The sequence below is a fragment of the Anser cygnoides genome, chromosome 1 (assembly GCF_040182565.1).
Source record: "Anser cygnoides isolate HZ-2024a breed goose chromosome 1, Taihu_goose_T2T_genome, whole genome shotgun sequence".
Lineage (NCBI taxonomy): Eukaryota > Metazoa > Chordata > Aves > Anseriformes > Anatidae > Anser > Anser cygnoides.
The window spans coordinates 128,523,853-128,539,820 of NC_089873.1; the positions used below are offsets into that span (position 1 = coordinate 128,523,853).

General features: G+C 40.7%; 1 protein-coding gene across 13 annotated transcripts in view; it reads left to right on the plus strand.

The window, feature by feature from the left end:
- MAP7D2 (MAP7 domain containing 2) overlaps positions 1 to 15,968 on the plus strand; it is a 78,059-nt gene that overhangs the window by 39,580 nt on the left and 22,511 nt on the right. For 6 of the 13 annotated variants that reach the window (XM_066981078.1, XM_066981087.1, XM_048066714.2 and 3 more), the window contains exons 2-6: positions 1,558 to 1,635; positions 4,508 to 4,671; positions 12,432 to 12,546; positions 13,447 to 13,545; positions 15,280 to 15,390. In XM_066981078.1, the coding sequence (XP_066837179.1) occupies positions 1,558 to 1,635; positions 4,508 to 4,671; positions 12,432 to 12,546; positions 13,447 to 13,545; positions 15,280 to 15,390 (567 nt within the window). Of the gene's footprint in view, positions 1 to 1,181; positions 1,379 to 1,557; positions 1,636 to 4,507; positions 4,672 to 12,028; positions 12,245 to 12,431; positions 12,547 to 13,446; positions 13,546 to 15,279; positions 15,391 to 15,968 lie in introns of those variants that run through there. The other 7 variants (XM_048066718.2, XM_048066728.2, XM_048066729.2 and 4 more) reach the window with 5 other exon arrangements.

Below are 15,968 nucleotides of genomic sequence, written 5' to 3' on the forward strand. Positions count from 1 at the left end.
TGAACAAACAAGTGGAGTAGTCCGGGAGTAGGATGAGTCTTTGGTAATAAATAGCTGTTTATCTGACCCACAACTTTGAGGTGTAATTAACCAGCCGGCAGCTGTCATCGCAATTTTCCGGGGGCCTGGCTGCCATCGGGGAGTCGCTGTCTGCGTGTGTGTTGGCAGAGGAGGCTCAGAGATGGAGCTGGAAGGTGCTGTGTGGGGGGAAAAAAGCAAGCTGTTAATCTAATGCAGAGCAGCTGAGATCTGCATTTTCCCTGGCCACAAGAGACCACCGGGTCTGGTTTTCAGACTTGCTACAGAAGAGTGCCCGTGGCAGAAAGGTCCTTGCTATGCACCAGCTTTGCTCCCATGGACAGGACAACCTCCGAGCCTGGGAGTGTGACTTCGGGGGAAGAGAACCAGGGCTACAGTCAAAGTCACTTTTCCGTCATATTTATCTGGAAAAAAAAGAGCAACTGCAGTTCTTTGAGGAAAAGGGAAGGAGATTTCATTATAGAGTAACTCAGTAGGGAGCTCAAATAATGATTACCAAGGATGTGAAACCCCATGCCTGTTTGTGCTGCAGCCCTGCTAAGACCCCAGCAGATCCTGAAAGCAGAGAGAGAGACGAGGGCACCGGAGGCCCTGTAGGCTGTTGGACAAGGCTCCCATCCTCTAGCTGATCTCTCAAGTCACTGGCTGAAGCCCGTCCAGAAAGCAGGGGCTGCTCCGCTTGCCCGTGGTGTTTCAGCAGCACGGTGGAGGAGCCTGCACAGGTTCAGCTGTCTGCTCATCGCAGGGCACGAAGGACGGCAGGTAATTCCCAGGCACCCCGTGTGTCACGCTCCGTCTGCCTGGTTAAATCGCGCTGTTTGGTGGATCAGGCTGTACAAAGAGCTGCGGTGTCTGGATCCCGGTGCAAAACATCCTTAGGCGACCTCCTCCCAAACAGGTAACCTGCTTTTAGGTACCGGCTGCAGGAGGAAACTGTGTTTCCTACCTGGAGAAGGGGGTAGGAGGGCAGCTGCCTCCGTTGCCTCATCCAGCACTAATTACTGGTTGTTGCAGTGAGCTGGTGCTCGTGGTTTCCTGTGGGCAGGGAAGTTGTGTGCCTGTGTTAAGCCATAAATACGAAGGCTGGGACTTCCACAAAGCACTAAACTATGAGAGAGCTGTGTACTGCTTTTACTGCTTTCCTGAACCGCCGCTTTTTTTTAGCCAAAAACTTGAAAATGAGCTTATTAACAAGGTTGAATGGATACTAATTGCATCCTTATGGTGTTTCCCAACAAAGTTACAAACTTTTAAACAAGCACTAACAACATGCTTGTCCGCTCTGAGGAGAGGAGTCAGGTATTTACACGGATGAGCCCTCCTTGGACTTCGGCAGTAGGTAGGAGTCTGCTCTGGATATATCCAAGTCCCAACTTGTTGTCCCCCCCAAAGTGCAAAATCATGTTCTTTGTTTGGGTTGTTAAATGCATTAGATTTAATTTGGTGGGTTTTTTTTGAGTTCTTTTGTCTGCTTTAATTTTATTAACACTTTCATTTTTCTTCTCTTTCTGACTTCAGCCATTGATGGATTTCTAAAAACTGATGAGAGACAAAGACTCGCAAAGGAGAGAAGAGAAGAAAGAGAGAAATACCTTGGTAAGATGGCAGGAGGTGCATGTATTATTTATGGATATGTGCTGATAGGCTTAAATTAATCGTGACATTTTTTCTGTTCTGAATTCTAAACCCTGTCTATTGCTAGTCTTTATTGCTTGTATTTCTTCTTTAAAACTAGTCTATGCCTTCTTTGATTTCTATAGTTAACGTGCAAGATCCTAACTTAGGTTTCTGATTTGTAAAAGAAAAAAAAAAGAAAACTAAATAATCCTTGTGTAGTATTTATGATAATACGTATGATGATTTGCTGAAACAGCCTCAGTTTTAGTCTATTAAGTTTTAGCCATATTAAAAGATACGATGGAGCTGTTCAGTATGGCATAAAGCTGAATATTTTTCTGACAGTTTCAAAATGATTAATCTTCTTTCAAGGGAATGAAAAAATCTATCAATTCATTGTTTTTTAAAGAGTCAGTCATTTTTAATGTACTAACACCTCCAAGGGAATGTCAGGGAAATTTTGTGAGAGAGAAGAATGAACTGTTTAAACTTTTTTTAATGTGTATGTGCATATATAAAGTTTAAAAAATAATAATAATAAATAAAATAATAATAATTAAACTGATTTTCCTCAGTGCAGTAACCAGAAAGGTCAGTAGCACCGTTCCTTGAGGCTACTTGACATTACCTCTCAAAGGGAATTGCCAACATTTTGGTTCTGTAATATTTAGGTTTGCAATATATATCTCCTATAGCTATGTTCAGTCCAAACTACCTCTTCTTTCTTCTTTATTATCTCTGCTTTGCTGGCTCCTGAGTAAGCGATATGAGTAGTAGGTTGGAAAGGACTTGGATGAAAAAGCAGAAGAGAAGATGGGAGGAAAACTGAAAACTGGAGAATCTGGAAATCTGAAAACTGGAGTGGCTGGCCTAGGGGATTTGAAAGGTGTTGGTTGCGGTGCTTATAACCAGACACTGTTACATGCCTTCTGGAAAGATATATATATATTTAGAGAGAGAGAGAGACCATTTTTAGAATAAGGAACTCTGGATTTTGACCTCAGTAGCTTTTTGTCTACAGCAGGTTTATTTCAGAAGTTCAGAAAAAAAACACAGTTCCCCAGAAGGACAAGTATTTATGCAGACAGCAGGTATTTTGCAGCAATACAGAATAACCTTCTCATGAAAGCCAAAATTTATTAGGTAGTGGTGTAGTATCTCTGAATCAAGAAACAAGAATTGTATTTATGTCTGTGATGACAGAATGGTTTGCTTCTCTGTCCAGAATGTGTCCCGGGTTTCACCTACATACTCAAAAGGTAATTTTAGCACAATCTCTGGACACCTCACTCTATTTTTGGTTTTTATCAACTCCAGCATGCTGTTTTCACCTGTTCTACATAACGTAGCTAGTAGTCATCAATAATTAGTGACCGGTTACTTGTTTTCCACTGTCTCTGAGGTAACTACTTGTTGACAAATCCAAGTCTTCATTCTTAAGAGTCCAGGCTCACCTACAGCACTAACACCCCTCTCATGTTGACCTGCCCTGCAGTGGAAGAAAAATAGTGAGTTCTCACAAGACTAAAGGGGAAGACAGCCCCAACCATACTACTAACGAGAATAAGGCAGAAGGCATTCTGTAAAGCAGGTTGGACACGAGGAAGTATCTTACAGGGGTCTGGTATTCAAGAGGAAGAAATGCGTCTGCTGGGAAAGGATCTGGTGTTGGGGGACTCTGACTTGGTGACAGAGCGAGACTAGAAGGGACTGAAGGCCACAGCTGTGGTTAAAGAGCTGGGGGGCAAGGAGCTGAGGGCAAAAGGCTGATCTACGAAGAGGGAATTGAGATAGCTCAGCAAGAGCCTAGGACTGATGGGAAGAAGCTGAAAGCGAGAATGCTTGAAGGGTGATAATTTGCTGGACAGGGAAACAGTGACTGAAAAAGTTGACTGGGGCTGAACAGATGAGCAGAATGAAGGACCAGCTCTTGTATAAACCATGCTAATTCAGGATTTCCATAACTTTCAAGTTCTTAGCCTGGCAGCTGTGATGAATATTCTCTCCTTCATATTGGCTGTATGTATGTTGGTATGACATTACAGGTCTGTGTGTATGAAGGCATGCTTACTGACCTCTTTCGTGCCTTTTATGGAATGCACTTGCACGAGAACTGGGTTTTTCTTCACCGTTTGTCACATTAACTTCTGTTACTTATGCGCCCTGTGTAAACCTGAAGCAACAGTCCTGTTTGTAATGTTGCAGTCTGAGTTTCTGTAACAACAAGGTAATGTCTCAAGGGGATTATGACTCTAGTTGGAAGAAACAACTGGACAAACTCTCAATAATAAAAAAATATTTTCTTTTACTGCCTGGAGCCTATAACAGCATAGCATCAAATTATGAACAGAATGGTGTATTTTCAAAGCTCCATGGGAAGTTTAGCTTCTATTTTTATGTATTTATTTTGAAGGTAGCCCTGTAAAGAGAAACATAGTTTTAAAGAAATTCCAAGGGCTTTTGCTTCAACATAAGAAATTGATTCACTTCAGAACCTAGTGGGAACATTTGTTATGTCTGAAAAAAAAATTTGGCTTTGAGCTACAGAGGATTAGAAGGATTTATGTATATTTATGTGTATATAAAAATTGTTAAATATTATGCACACTGTCTTTACACAAGTTGGGGAACAAATTGTCACGTTATGTACGAAGGTCTTCCATAGTAATTAGTGTATCAGTTGAATTTATTAATCATTTAAGCATTTCTATGCACTGTATTTTTAATCTTAGTGCACTAAAAAAGCCTGTATACGTGTTTGTTATTTTACTCTATTGTGTCATGCTATCAAGTAATTTTAAAGTAGGAGAAAATTTGCATTAAGTGAAACACGTGTTTTTCTTTGCCTAAGCTGCTAGAGAACAGCAGATACTGGAGAAGGAGAGGAGAGCAAAACTTCAATATGAAAAGCAAGTGGAGGAACGATGGAGAAGGTTGGAGGAACAGAGGCAGAGAGAGGAGCAGAAGAGAGCAGCTGTTGAAGAAAAGCGGAGGCAAAAGCTTAAAGAGGAGGAGGTAAGGTCCACTGGGATTCATACAGCAGAGCAACTGTATCTGTTAACACTACAGATAGTGGAATATTGACGTGCACAGCAGGTTTCTCTCTTTTTTCTTTTTTTTTGTCCCAGAGACGTATGTACATTACTTTGTGAACTGCACCCATACATCACCACAGCCATAAATACTCTACTACTGCTTGTACATCGAAAACATTTTTCCAAGATTTTGTCTGTTGATTTTTGTCTGATCTTACAAAATAGTCATCTACTTACACTAATATATTTGGGATTCTGATTGTCAGATGATAAAGCAGCAACGTCTCAGAAGGTAGCTTTTAAAGATGAGTGTTTCCATAAATTGACAAGATTTTATTTACACTTTCATAAACACAATTTCAGTTGCACAGGCAGTGTAAACAAATGAGTATTTTTTTCCTTGGTAACATATAATCAGAAATTCTTAAAGTAGTGACAAATCTAGTCTGATTTAAATTTGTAGAACAGAAATAATCATACATCTCTTCTACTTTCTCCACTGAGATCATTTAAGGTTCTTTTTTTTGCTCTAGTGGGTCCAATTTCTGATGCTGATTTCTGATTGTAATGTGTGTGTGTGTGTCTCCCTTCACCACATTCTGTAGAAAACACCAGCACTGTGACTGCAACTGATAAAGAATTAATGATTTTTGGAAAAGGGGGCAGTGGTTTAGGGATTAAAAAAAAAAAAGGCTCTAGAAATCTGCCTTTATTAACCCCCCACCCACCCACACCCACACACCTTTTGATCAAATGTCTTTGCAAACGAGATAAAACATTTCCACGTGGGATCAGAATAACACAATTCTTTGTGTGTGTGTGTTTTTTTTCCTTCTGTGTTTGATTCTTAGTTTTCTTTTTCAGGTTACAGTAAATTATATCCTGCCATTCCTCTTTCAACTGTAACATACTGTTTCTGGCTTCTGCATAATAGCTGAGAATTCATTTTAAAATGTTTTGTCATGTGAATCATTTCAAATTTTGTTGCGAAGGATGACAAAAACGGAAACAAAGGCTTAGGAGGTCTATCTCCTTCCACGGTAACATCATTGACCTGATGTTCTCCTTCCCCAGTGCTTCCAGCTGTGATAACCTTTTGGAGCTAAGCAAAATCGATCTCCTTCATGGGGGACGTAGAGGAAAGTGGCAAGTACAAACACTTCCAAATCCCTGTCCTCAAAAATTGCCCTGGAGGGGGGCAGGGAAGGGGAGAGGTGTGGGCAATGTGCGCAGCTTGCCTGATTTGCCTGCCTGCATGATTTACCCACGCTGGAGAAATCAGAGTGTGGGTTGTAAGACGTGAGAGAGGCTGTGTCAGGTCAGACCCAAAGGTCTGTTCTGAGGGGAGCCACATCTCCTGTAATGGCCTCCTGCATTTGTCCAGAGGTGGGTGTAAGAAGAGGCCAAGCCTGTGGTGGTATTTTTCAGGAGTTATTCCCCCTGTATCAGCAAGTCTGTTCTCACCTAAACAGCTCCCCCACATCCAGTTCTCATACTGGGAGACTACTTTAATGACCGAAGAAAGGGTTGTTGCCTCCAAGCTTGTGATCATTGAATGAATACTAACACTCAAAAATCTGCTCATTCAGCCCATCCTTCAAGCTTAAACTGTCCAAAGCCTCACGTGGGCTGAGGAAGGGCTAATGGGGGCAGGATGACAGGAGAGGGTGCGTGCTTGTTTGGGCTTGGATTAGACCTGATGGATGGGAAGATCCAGGAGTTTCTGAAGGAGGGAAGGGTACATGGAGTAATAATCTGTAGAAAACAGGAGGATGAGGGAGGAAAGGAGTCGGGAAGGGGAGACACCACCACCTCCTAGCTTCGCTTCACAGTTACTCATCATTCTCTCATTTCTCGAACTCCACTTGAATTTTACTGAAGGATCTGCCAAATCCACCCCCCAGCTCTGATGAGCCACAGGTTTCTCCCCTCAAATCCCGTATATGCAGTAGCAGTGGAGGTCTGAGTAAGGACAGTGATGAAGTCGCAGCTCCATGGGCATTGCAAATCACTCACTGCACCTGAGTCATTCTGGACATTTGAGGTTGTCTTTACTGGAGGAGCTTTGAGCCTGTATTTCCCACACCCTGTGGGTTTGTGACCTGGCCAGTGAGCCAGCATACTACAGCCCGTGCTTGGTGTTTCTCCTTTTAAGACTGGTTTACTTGGGTGGGGATTGGAGCACTGCCCAATCCTGCCCATCAGGTGTCTGAAGTGTCAAATAGAGAGATTTTGTTCCTTGCTGTCTGCCTTATTGGTTATCCTTCATGTCCTCCTTGGGTCTTTTTTTTGCTTTTTGCTTTTTAGCACAGCAGAAGGCAGTGCATATTTGTGACAGGAACAGGTTATATAAATCTCACTCTAAAAATATTGTTGTGTCTGTAAGAGTTTGAGAAGTGAATGGCTCTGGTTCATTTTGTACATTAGAGCTTTCTATGCTCAGCTGCTTTGTATGCAAAGGACTTGTCAAAGAGGAGGTGACCAAAATTTGATTTATTTTGCCTTTTTTTCCCTCTCCACTGCCAGATAAGAGGTGGCAATTTTATAGTTTGTATTAATGGAAATGGAGGTGTTCTAGGAGTTTTTCTCCAGGGCAACTGGAGCTTCCTTGGAGTACGATGGAAGTGTTGCCAATTCCTGAGGCAGAAACTGAATAAATGTCTCTGAAAATCCTTGCTGAAAGTCCTTGCTCTATGTTGACTGCACCTTTCATATCTGGAGAGGTATTCGGTGGCAGCACCCTTCCCTCCATATTGTTTTTGAAGCTGCCTTCTCCTTAGTGTAAGCAATCCCTGAGCCATGAGGAAAGAAGCGTGGTGGTGTTCAGCTGAAGGTATTAATGAGATGCTTTAAACAGCAAGCAGCCAGTTGGAGCTGGGGCTATATAAAAGCAAAGCTGGTCCTCGTTTGGTTATTTTTTTTTTCCCTTTTCCCACCTTGAAGCTTCCATGTGCTTTGGAAGTGCACTGTAAATAAACGCCTTATTACAATACGTGGCCCATACAAGTGATGTTTGTTAAGGGTAGTAGTATGAATAGGAGCAATAGCATCCATATAGTCAAAGATTAGTTTTTAATAAAACCATCAGATACTGTTAAGAAGGGAACTGATAACATTAGTACTGATCCTACCAACATACCAATGTTTAAATGAACAGCTACTAGTAAAAAGCTAGACAGCATCAAATCCAGTCCAGCACGCCAACTTAAACAGATCAATGTTAAATGGAAAAGAACATTCTACAGCACCAGGAAGATTCTTTTTAGTTAGATGTTTTTTTTGGTGTACATCCAGTGCTTGTTACATTTGAAAAAAAAAATATTAACACTTAAACACAAGGTGGAAAAATCTTAGGATGGTATAGTGTCAGTTATTTACTTTTCTAATTATAATATATGTAGTTAATAAACACCTTTCAAACATCTTGTAGCAGCTCATATAACGAGTGGAATTCAGTTGCACAAGTAATACAGAAATTTTGCTGCAAGCTGGTTGAGATTGCTATGCAAGCAGTCTCTTGATTGCTCTGCAGTGGACATGAGAAGAGTTTAGTCCTCTGTGTAATAATGAGCATCCTCTCTGCTGCCGTGTGCTCCCTCTCTGCCATTATTGCTGCTCCAGCTCCACACGTACGTACGGTAATGCAGAGCCTTCATTTGTCCCATCTTTTTATTCTCTGATGCACACACCCTTTTTCTGTGTAAGTCTGCTCTTTATACACACCCATAATTTTAAATTGCTGGGGGTAGAAATGAGTTATATTCAGAAGGGGTAGTTAAAAAACAATTTTCTAAAATTTATTTCCTTTCTTTAAGTAGAAAACAACAGAGCTTTTTTGTTGTTACATGGAGGAGCCTCTCTAATATAAGATGAGGCCAACTGATAAGATCAGGAAACAGCTACTTACATATGGCACTGATGAATATATAAAAGAAAAGGAAGAGATTTTCCTCTCTAATCTTATGTTTGGGTCTTTCAGATGTTTTATTGCAGGTTTAAGGGAGATTGTTTTAGAATTGTTTGCACAAAATGAGTCATAATACTTGTAAAATTATTTTTTCTTTGTTTTCGCATCTGTCATGTTTTACATAAGTAAAAGGAAAGTACTTCAGTCAAATTATTTGTATTCACAGTTCAGTTTTTTTTTGTTTTGTATTTTAATTCAGGCGGTCCAAATGTTTGTTCTGTTGTTTAGTCTGAGAAAAACATGCATGAATAACTATATGGGCTTTGGAAAGCAACATGTTTGTTTAGTTACTAGCAGTAGATGGCTCTCTTTTTATGCTTTAACTCAAGTTAACCCACGTGTGAAGCTTGTACATTATATATTTTTTTTGTGGAAGTTAACTATATATCCAGTGCAGAGATTTTTCTCAATCTATAGCAATTAGAATTCCCAAACAAGGGTCAGATGGTTGGGTATGTCTTTAAGAAGGTACCGTGTCTATAACATCGCAGGGGTTTTGCACAGTGTTTGCTGATGAAGAAACGCTTTGTCTTGCTGTTTAGTTTGTGTCACAAAAAGATCATTAATGTATGAGTTGTTTATGCTATGCTTCTGTGCATCTCAGTTGTTCTCTTTGTCTTTTTGGCTTTGTTTGACTTTTTAATTTTAGCATTCAGTCTTGTGCTAACTTAATGCTTTTTAATAACAGACCTTTCTTTGTGCAAAAGGTCTTCATATTGTTCTTTATCTAAGATATATCTGCAGGGTTTCATGTGGCTTAATCATTATGTTCTGTAGCGCTTTAATGAAAGGCTCTTTGCAAATGAGAATAAATGATGGCTTCTCCACATTGTGTAATTGAAGATTTCAACCTCAGGATGTGTGTGGTTTGAGCTTTCATATATATATATGAAATGAAAAATCATTTATTTTCTTTATATTATTTCATCATACATGGTTTGATTCTTAGAACAATGCCCTCATAGTAGGTGGTGTAAGTGTATTCTGTGGTTTCCAAGCTGGAACATACTGCTGAGCTTTGCTCCGAGCAGCATTTAAAAAGGTCATAAATCACCCAGATAATTGAAGCTTGTCTGCTTTCACACTATCTTTTTTATTAATGAGTAATAATATTAATTAGATATGGAAAGAAAAAAGATTCTGTAGAGTTGTACACCTTAATAGGAAAGAAGTGGGAGGGTCATTTTACTTTGTTGCTAGGAAGGTATTTTGGGGTAAGAGCCATAGGAGAAAAACAGTAATGAAAAGAAGTGAACTGCAGAGAAGAACTGGTACTGAAATAACAGGTTTGGAAAGAGTACAGAAAAGGGACTGAAATAGAATGAAATTAATGTCGAGAGGTGTGTAGTTAAAAGTGGAAAATGTGAAGTTGAAATACTGAGTCAGCACACATTTTGAATGTGAAAATCATTTAGTAGTAAGGAAAGAAAGATTGTAGCTAGCTACAGGACAGTGACTTTGGATTCCTAAGATTGGAAGATTACTTTCTTTACACATCCAAACTATGGACAAGAAGTGATAGAGCATTCAAAGCCATACATGTTTTCTTCTTTTTTTTTTTCTATGCTATTACGGAAGGGTCTGTGCTTGAGCTTTGTGATGCTTTGTGCATGTTCTCTTAAGGGGGTTTAAAAAAAGGGGGAGGGAGGAAGGACATCATTTGCATTCCTGCCTGCCTGAACACTGATGCCACTGACTAGACAGAAGGAAAGAAAAAAATGAGGTGTAAAGGGGGAAGCAGCTGCCTTCTTTCAGCACTCTGTCTGATGTACCTGATACAGCATGAGCTACAGATACAGAAGGAAGGTAAAAGTAAAGTGAGCTCAGAACAGGGGACCAAAAGATTGTCTTCCTGGAGATGGCACCAGAAATTATAACAGCAGAGTAGGTCAACTGGCCAAAAGGTAACAGAGCTGAACTCCTGTTTTCATTCTTTGTATGGAGGAATCTGTAATGGAATTTATGGTATAAGTGATATGTTAGAAAATTAAGAGAATTTAAAGACAAAAAGGTAGTAGTTTGCTGTTGGAATCAGTGGATAGTTGATAGTGGGGTTGGTTGAGGTGGGAAATCCTGGTCAGAAATAAATTACTGGAAGTCGTGGTAGTAGAAGAGATTCCTCAAAGGCGTGTAAGAGACAAAGGAAGTTGCAGATGTCCAGAAGCTGATGGGAGTGTATCAGCTATTATTGAAAGTCAGTGACTACAGGTGGTTGCAGGAAGGTAACAGGAAGTTTATGGATGGTGTGCATAAAGTTCCCAACATGGTAGTTACTGGAGGTGCCTGGTATTCGTGTCTGGTCTGCTGAAGGCGCTCTGTTGGAGAATACAGGCTCAACATCAATGTAGAGACTGAAGGAGATGTGCTTGAACAACGACTGAGACTTTGTGATTAAACTATGGCAGGGAAGGGGTGTAGGAGACCTAGACTAAAGTCACGAGTCAGTGAGAAGAAATAATCTGGCCAAGAGATGCAGGAAAGGCTTTCAGTGTAGTTGAGCTGAGCTGTCAAAAGATACTGGAGGTGGTACAGGGGATTGGTAGAAATGGAAGGGGTTATGATGTAACCACAGAAACTATGTTTCTGGGGTGAGAAGCCTGCAAGAGAGAGCTTGAAGTAAATAAAATGGGAATTTTATACAAGATGGGAAGGATATAACAAAGGTAGTAAGTAAGCAGTAGGACCAAAACTACTAATAGCATCAAAGGGTTAACAATGATTGGGGCAGGAGCTGGAGGCAGTAAGAGTAAAGATTGTGTTGCTGAACCAGGAGAATGAAGAGGTTGCCATAAGTGAGCAAGGTGTACCAGGAGGAGGAAGGAAGGAAGGTGGTAAGTGATGGAATGGTGGGTGGGTGGGGAAGACCCAGGTTTTATCGGTTTGAAAGGAGGAAGAAGGGTGCACACATCATTGCAGCAGAAGTTGTGGGGAAACTAGTAGGGGGAGGAGGTGGTAACAAAACTGAGTGGAGGTCCGTGAGAGTTAGGACGTGGTGGAGTTGAAACAGAACCATACCTAGCTGTTAGTTAAAGGTAGAGCAGGATTTGGAGAGGGAAGGAGACTTCTTGTTCTTTCCCATCTGAAAATCCTAACTCATCAAGCCTTGGAGATGAATATGGAGGTTGATGAAAAAAGATAGAACGGGGTGGTCTGGGCGCGTACTAAAACAGTACACGGGGGAAAAAAAGGGAAAAGAAGCAGCTCTTAAATGCCTGTGGCTAGACTGTAAAGAACATAGTGGAAGAAAAGAGGGAGTGTTCCCCAAAATAAATAAATAAATTGGCCATCCTGCAAAGTAACCTACTTTGGGTTTGAAGTGATCATTTATCCGCGTGGCTAGGAGGAGCCACTGGCATTGCAGCAATTTAGCTGTACTCAGAAAGGGGATGGGAGAAATCTCGAGTTCTGCATAGACAAGAAGGAGTTAATGCTTGTCGAGCATTATTCTTATACAAATTAAGTCCAGAGCACAGCAGCAGCCTCACCAGCAGGAGCAGATGCTAGGCAGTGATGCAACCTGTGTTATTTACTTAGGCCTCTGTAGTGACCTCAGTGGCTTGCAGACAAAGGATACACATATCTGGAGGTAGGTAGCATACTGATACCTTCTTTATTCAGTCCTTTTTCTTCTATTGGAAACAAGCTCCTGGAAACATCCTCCGTCGAGCAACAGGGGAACAGCTTATTTTTAGCATGGTTTCGGAACGGGAAATAAAAAAAGCCCTGAAAGAACTGATTTCAGTTTTTCTCTGTTTTTGTACGATTATAACCAGGAACGTTTAGAAGCCATGATGCGGCGGTCCCTTGAACGGAGCCAGCAGCTGGAACAGAAGCAGAAGCGATGGTCGTGGGGAGGAGCACTGGCTGCAGGCTCAGGAGGGAGAGACGGTAAGGGAAACAGGCTGCCTGCATTGCAGATCCTGAAGTGCAAAATGCGTGAGGTGGTGGAGATAGTAAGGAGGATGCGTTTTATAGTTAATGTGGTACTGCAGGGGCTACTGCCTCGGGGCGTGAATAAATGCTTTGTAATTGCTCGCCAGGCTCCCTCTCTCTAACACTTGCTGGGGAAAAAAGGTCGCTCCTAACTTTAGGAATGCAAATCTTTTTAATAGAGTAATCAGAATCTGTTTTGAGGATGACAGATGCTAAAATCAAAATTTATGCTCTTTCTCCCTTATTCTCTTCCCCCGCATTGTCTTCCCACGCATACAGTTAGCAAATTTAATATTCACTAAAGGACTAAGTGCTGTCCAAGCCTTGCAAAAGACGATCTGGTATTGTTTGGTACTTCTAAAAACCTAACAGGAATTTCTAGATGACTATGCAGCATCTTCAGTTTAATTTTTTTTTCTCCCGCATACTTTTGCTGTCGCTCTTTTTGATTTGACTTCAGAAAAAGATACTTTTTTCATAATCAGTCATGTACTGCTTTTATATTTCAAAAATATGCATGTTTTCTGTTTTAAATCATAATTTATTTTAATTTGTCAGGTTTTAATAAATTGTAGTTATAGGGAAACGTATCCATGTTTATGTGGTAATGACCTTTTTTTAAAGCAGTGTGTAAGTATATATAACTCTAAAATGGCAAACTGTTTCATGCCTTAATTTTCATGGAATGCCATCAAAAAAGCCAGAAAATTAAATATACATGATAATACAAAAAGTCTTTCATACTCTTAAGAAACCGATTTGTCTTTGTGATGCAGTTTATGCTTAATTCCACCTCCCCCAACTTATTCAGTAATTTCTTTCACCTCTTTTTGCTCTGATTTTTCTGCTGTGTAGGTGAATCAGAAAATACCCCACCCCCTGTTCTAGGTTTAGCTGCCAACACCCTTCCTCCAGACCCTGTGACCTCTACCGCTCCTGCTGATTCCTTCAATGGTATTTCAGAGAATCACAGTACCATCGTGTCTCGTTTATAACTGTTCTAATCACCGTAATCCATCCACTGATCTTGTCCTCCCTAACCACAGTTTTCTTATTATTTCAGTCTGATAACTCTACAGCATTACCCTTAGTGATGTGGACCAAGTGTCTTTTTTAATTTCCTTTTAATTTTCTCATGTGGAGCAGTGCATGCCTCACATTCCAACACAGTAGAGGCATTTCATGATTTTCGCACTAACTGTAGACTTCTACAGCTCAGATCCTCATCTCTGTTAATTCTGTGGGTACTCTGTGTGTTTGTGTGTGTGTGTGTGTGTAAATATAAATATGCATATATTACGGTTCAAATGTACGTGTGCAGGTGCTGTTTGGAAAAAAATCAGTAGGAGAAAATGTGTTACGGAGACAGTGTTTCATCAGAACAGTCCTCTTTTCTCATCTCAAGGGCCTTTTTCTGCAATATTTTCAGAATGAGCACACTTGGCATAAACAGCTATGCTATGTTTTCAGCCTCTTGAAGTGGGTTTTGGCCATGCTGGTATTTGTAACAAACTCAGATAGTTGACTTTTTGTTTAGGCAATCGTTTTTTGTTTTCTTTTGTGTTTTCAGATTTATCTATTTTATTATTTTCAACTGTTCCCCCTAAAAGGACTGTGAAGTAGATAGCGCTCCAAGATCAAGAATGAATTGCATATAGGACTTCTAATTTTGATTTCAAATGTACGTGACATTTTGAAAATATAATGCAGCCAGTGCTTTAAGAACTAGGTTCCTTCTCGCCCCCAGGAGGAGGAGCGAGGCTTGACTATTCCTCCTGCAGAGTGCAGCCTATTGGTTGCTGGGCCCATGCTCTTGCAGAACTACTATTTTTGCGCAAACAGATTCAAATTTTTGTACTAATCGTTGCTCACGTACAAAGATTTGGATATGCAGCTCATGTGTGCTACCTGCTTTGCAAAGCATTGTCTGCTTTTCTAAAAAAAAAAACACACAGAATTGTAGTTTACTGTAGTAAGTGGAGGCAAATCTCGCAGACCCCACTGAGGGGGTTTCTATGGATGTTATAGGGAATGCAGTAATTTAGGTGCTGCAGATTGGGGCCATGTATATGTCTTTAGTTGAAAGTATTTTTGTTTTTGAAAAAAAAAATAAATTTAAAGGGCAAAGCGTCTGTACTTTGCTGTGCTTCTGAGCATCATGCAGTGATCATCATAGAGGAGTACGCTCTGGTAATAATGGTTGTCGAATAGCATTTTCCAGTCATTCTGTTGAATAAATGGCAAGGGAGGAAGTGAGATGTGCTCAAACAAGCTTTGTCAAGCAGTATGCGAGAAGAAATAACAGAAAAAAAAAAATACGCTTGGGGTAGTACCAAAAAGCTCTCCCCCCCTCTATTTAGGTAATTTTCTGCTTGTGCTCATACTGATCATCTTGTATCAGAATGGCTTCACTCATTCAGCCCTGATACACAGTTATTCGCCTGTGGGACTCTAAAACGCAGGCTGTTATGTACCTGAAATGTTAAATTCACAAGCAGAAAAGTTGCATCCCAAAGCATGTCTGAAAAGACTCTGGTCCTTTGGCAGTCGGAACAAGCATATCTCATGCCTTAGTCATCCAGCGCTGTGATCAGTGGCAAGGGCCATGAGTACAAACGCAAGGTTAATTTGGGGAGTTTATCAACACCGTGATAAGAATACAAATATCTTCAATGCGTCTCTCTGCAGCATGTGACAAACTTTCAGCTTCTACAATGAACCTGCCAAAGCAAATGGAATCGCCAATCAGTAAGCGCCTCTCCTCCTCCACAGCGGCAATAACACATTCCCCCGACAGAGGCAAGTGAAAATGCTGGTCTCCTGCCAGCATAAACTCTCCTTCTGCTTAAAAGCAATTCTTTCTGTCCATATATCTATGCAACTCTCTTATGTCTATTATTCAAAAGCCATTAAACACTTGGGGGGCTGTAAGTTAACTATTGATATGAAATACAATAAAACAGTTCAATAGCCTGTCCCAAGACTATGCTGCCTTGCTGGAGATCCTAGGCCAGGGACAAATGCTGTGGTGTTGGCTTTTTTTGGTGTTCTTTTTTTGTTTACTGATTCTTTTTCAACTTTTGATACTGTAGCAAATAAGACTGTACATGCTGTGACTGCAGCAATTTCCCATAACTCTACAGCTTGTAATCTTTTAGCCAAGTAATGAAAAACAAAGCAAAGCAAACAAGGCTGGACAATAGATACGGGACGTACAATTGGCAGAGGTACGTCTGATGAGTCACTTGGGAGACCTCAGTCGGGTGACCAGAGTTTCAGAGCTCTTTAATTTGATTTGAAGCCCTGATCCATGAGAGACTCAGCAAAAGATGATCATCTTGCAGGATTAGTGGTTGCGAAAGACTGACGAAAGGACT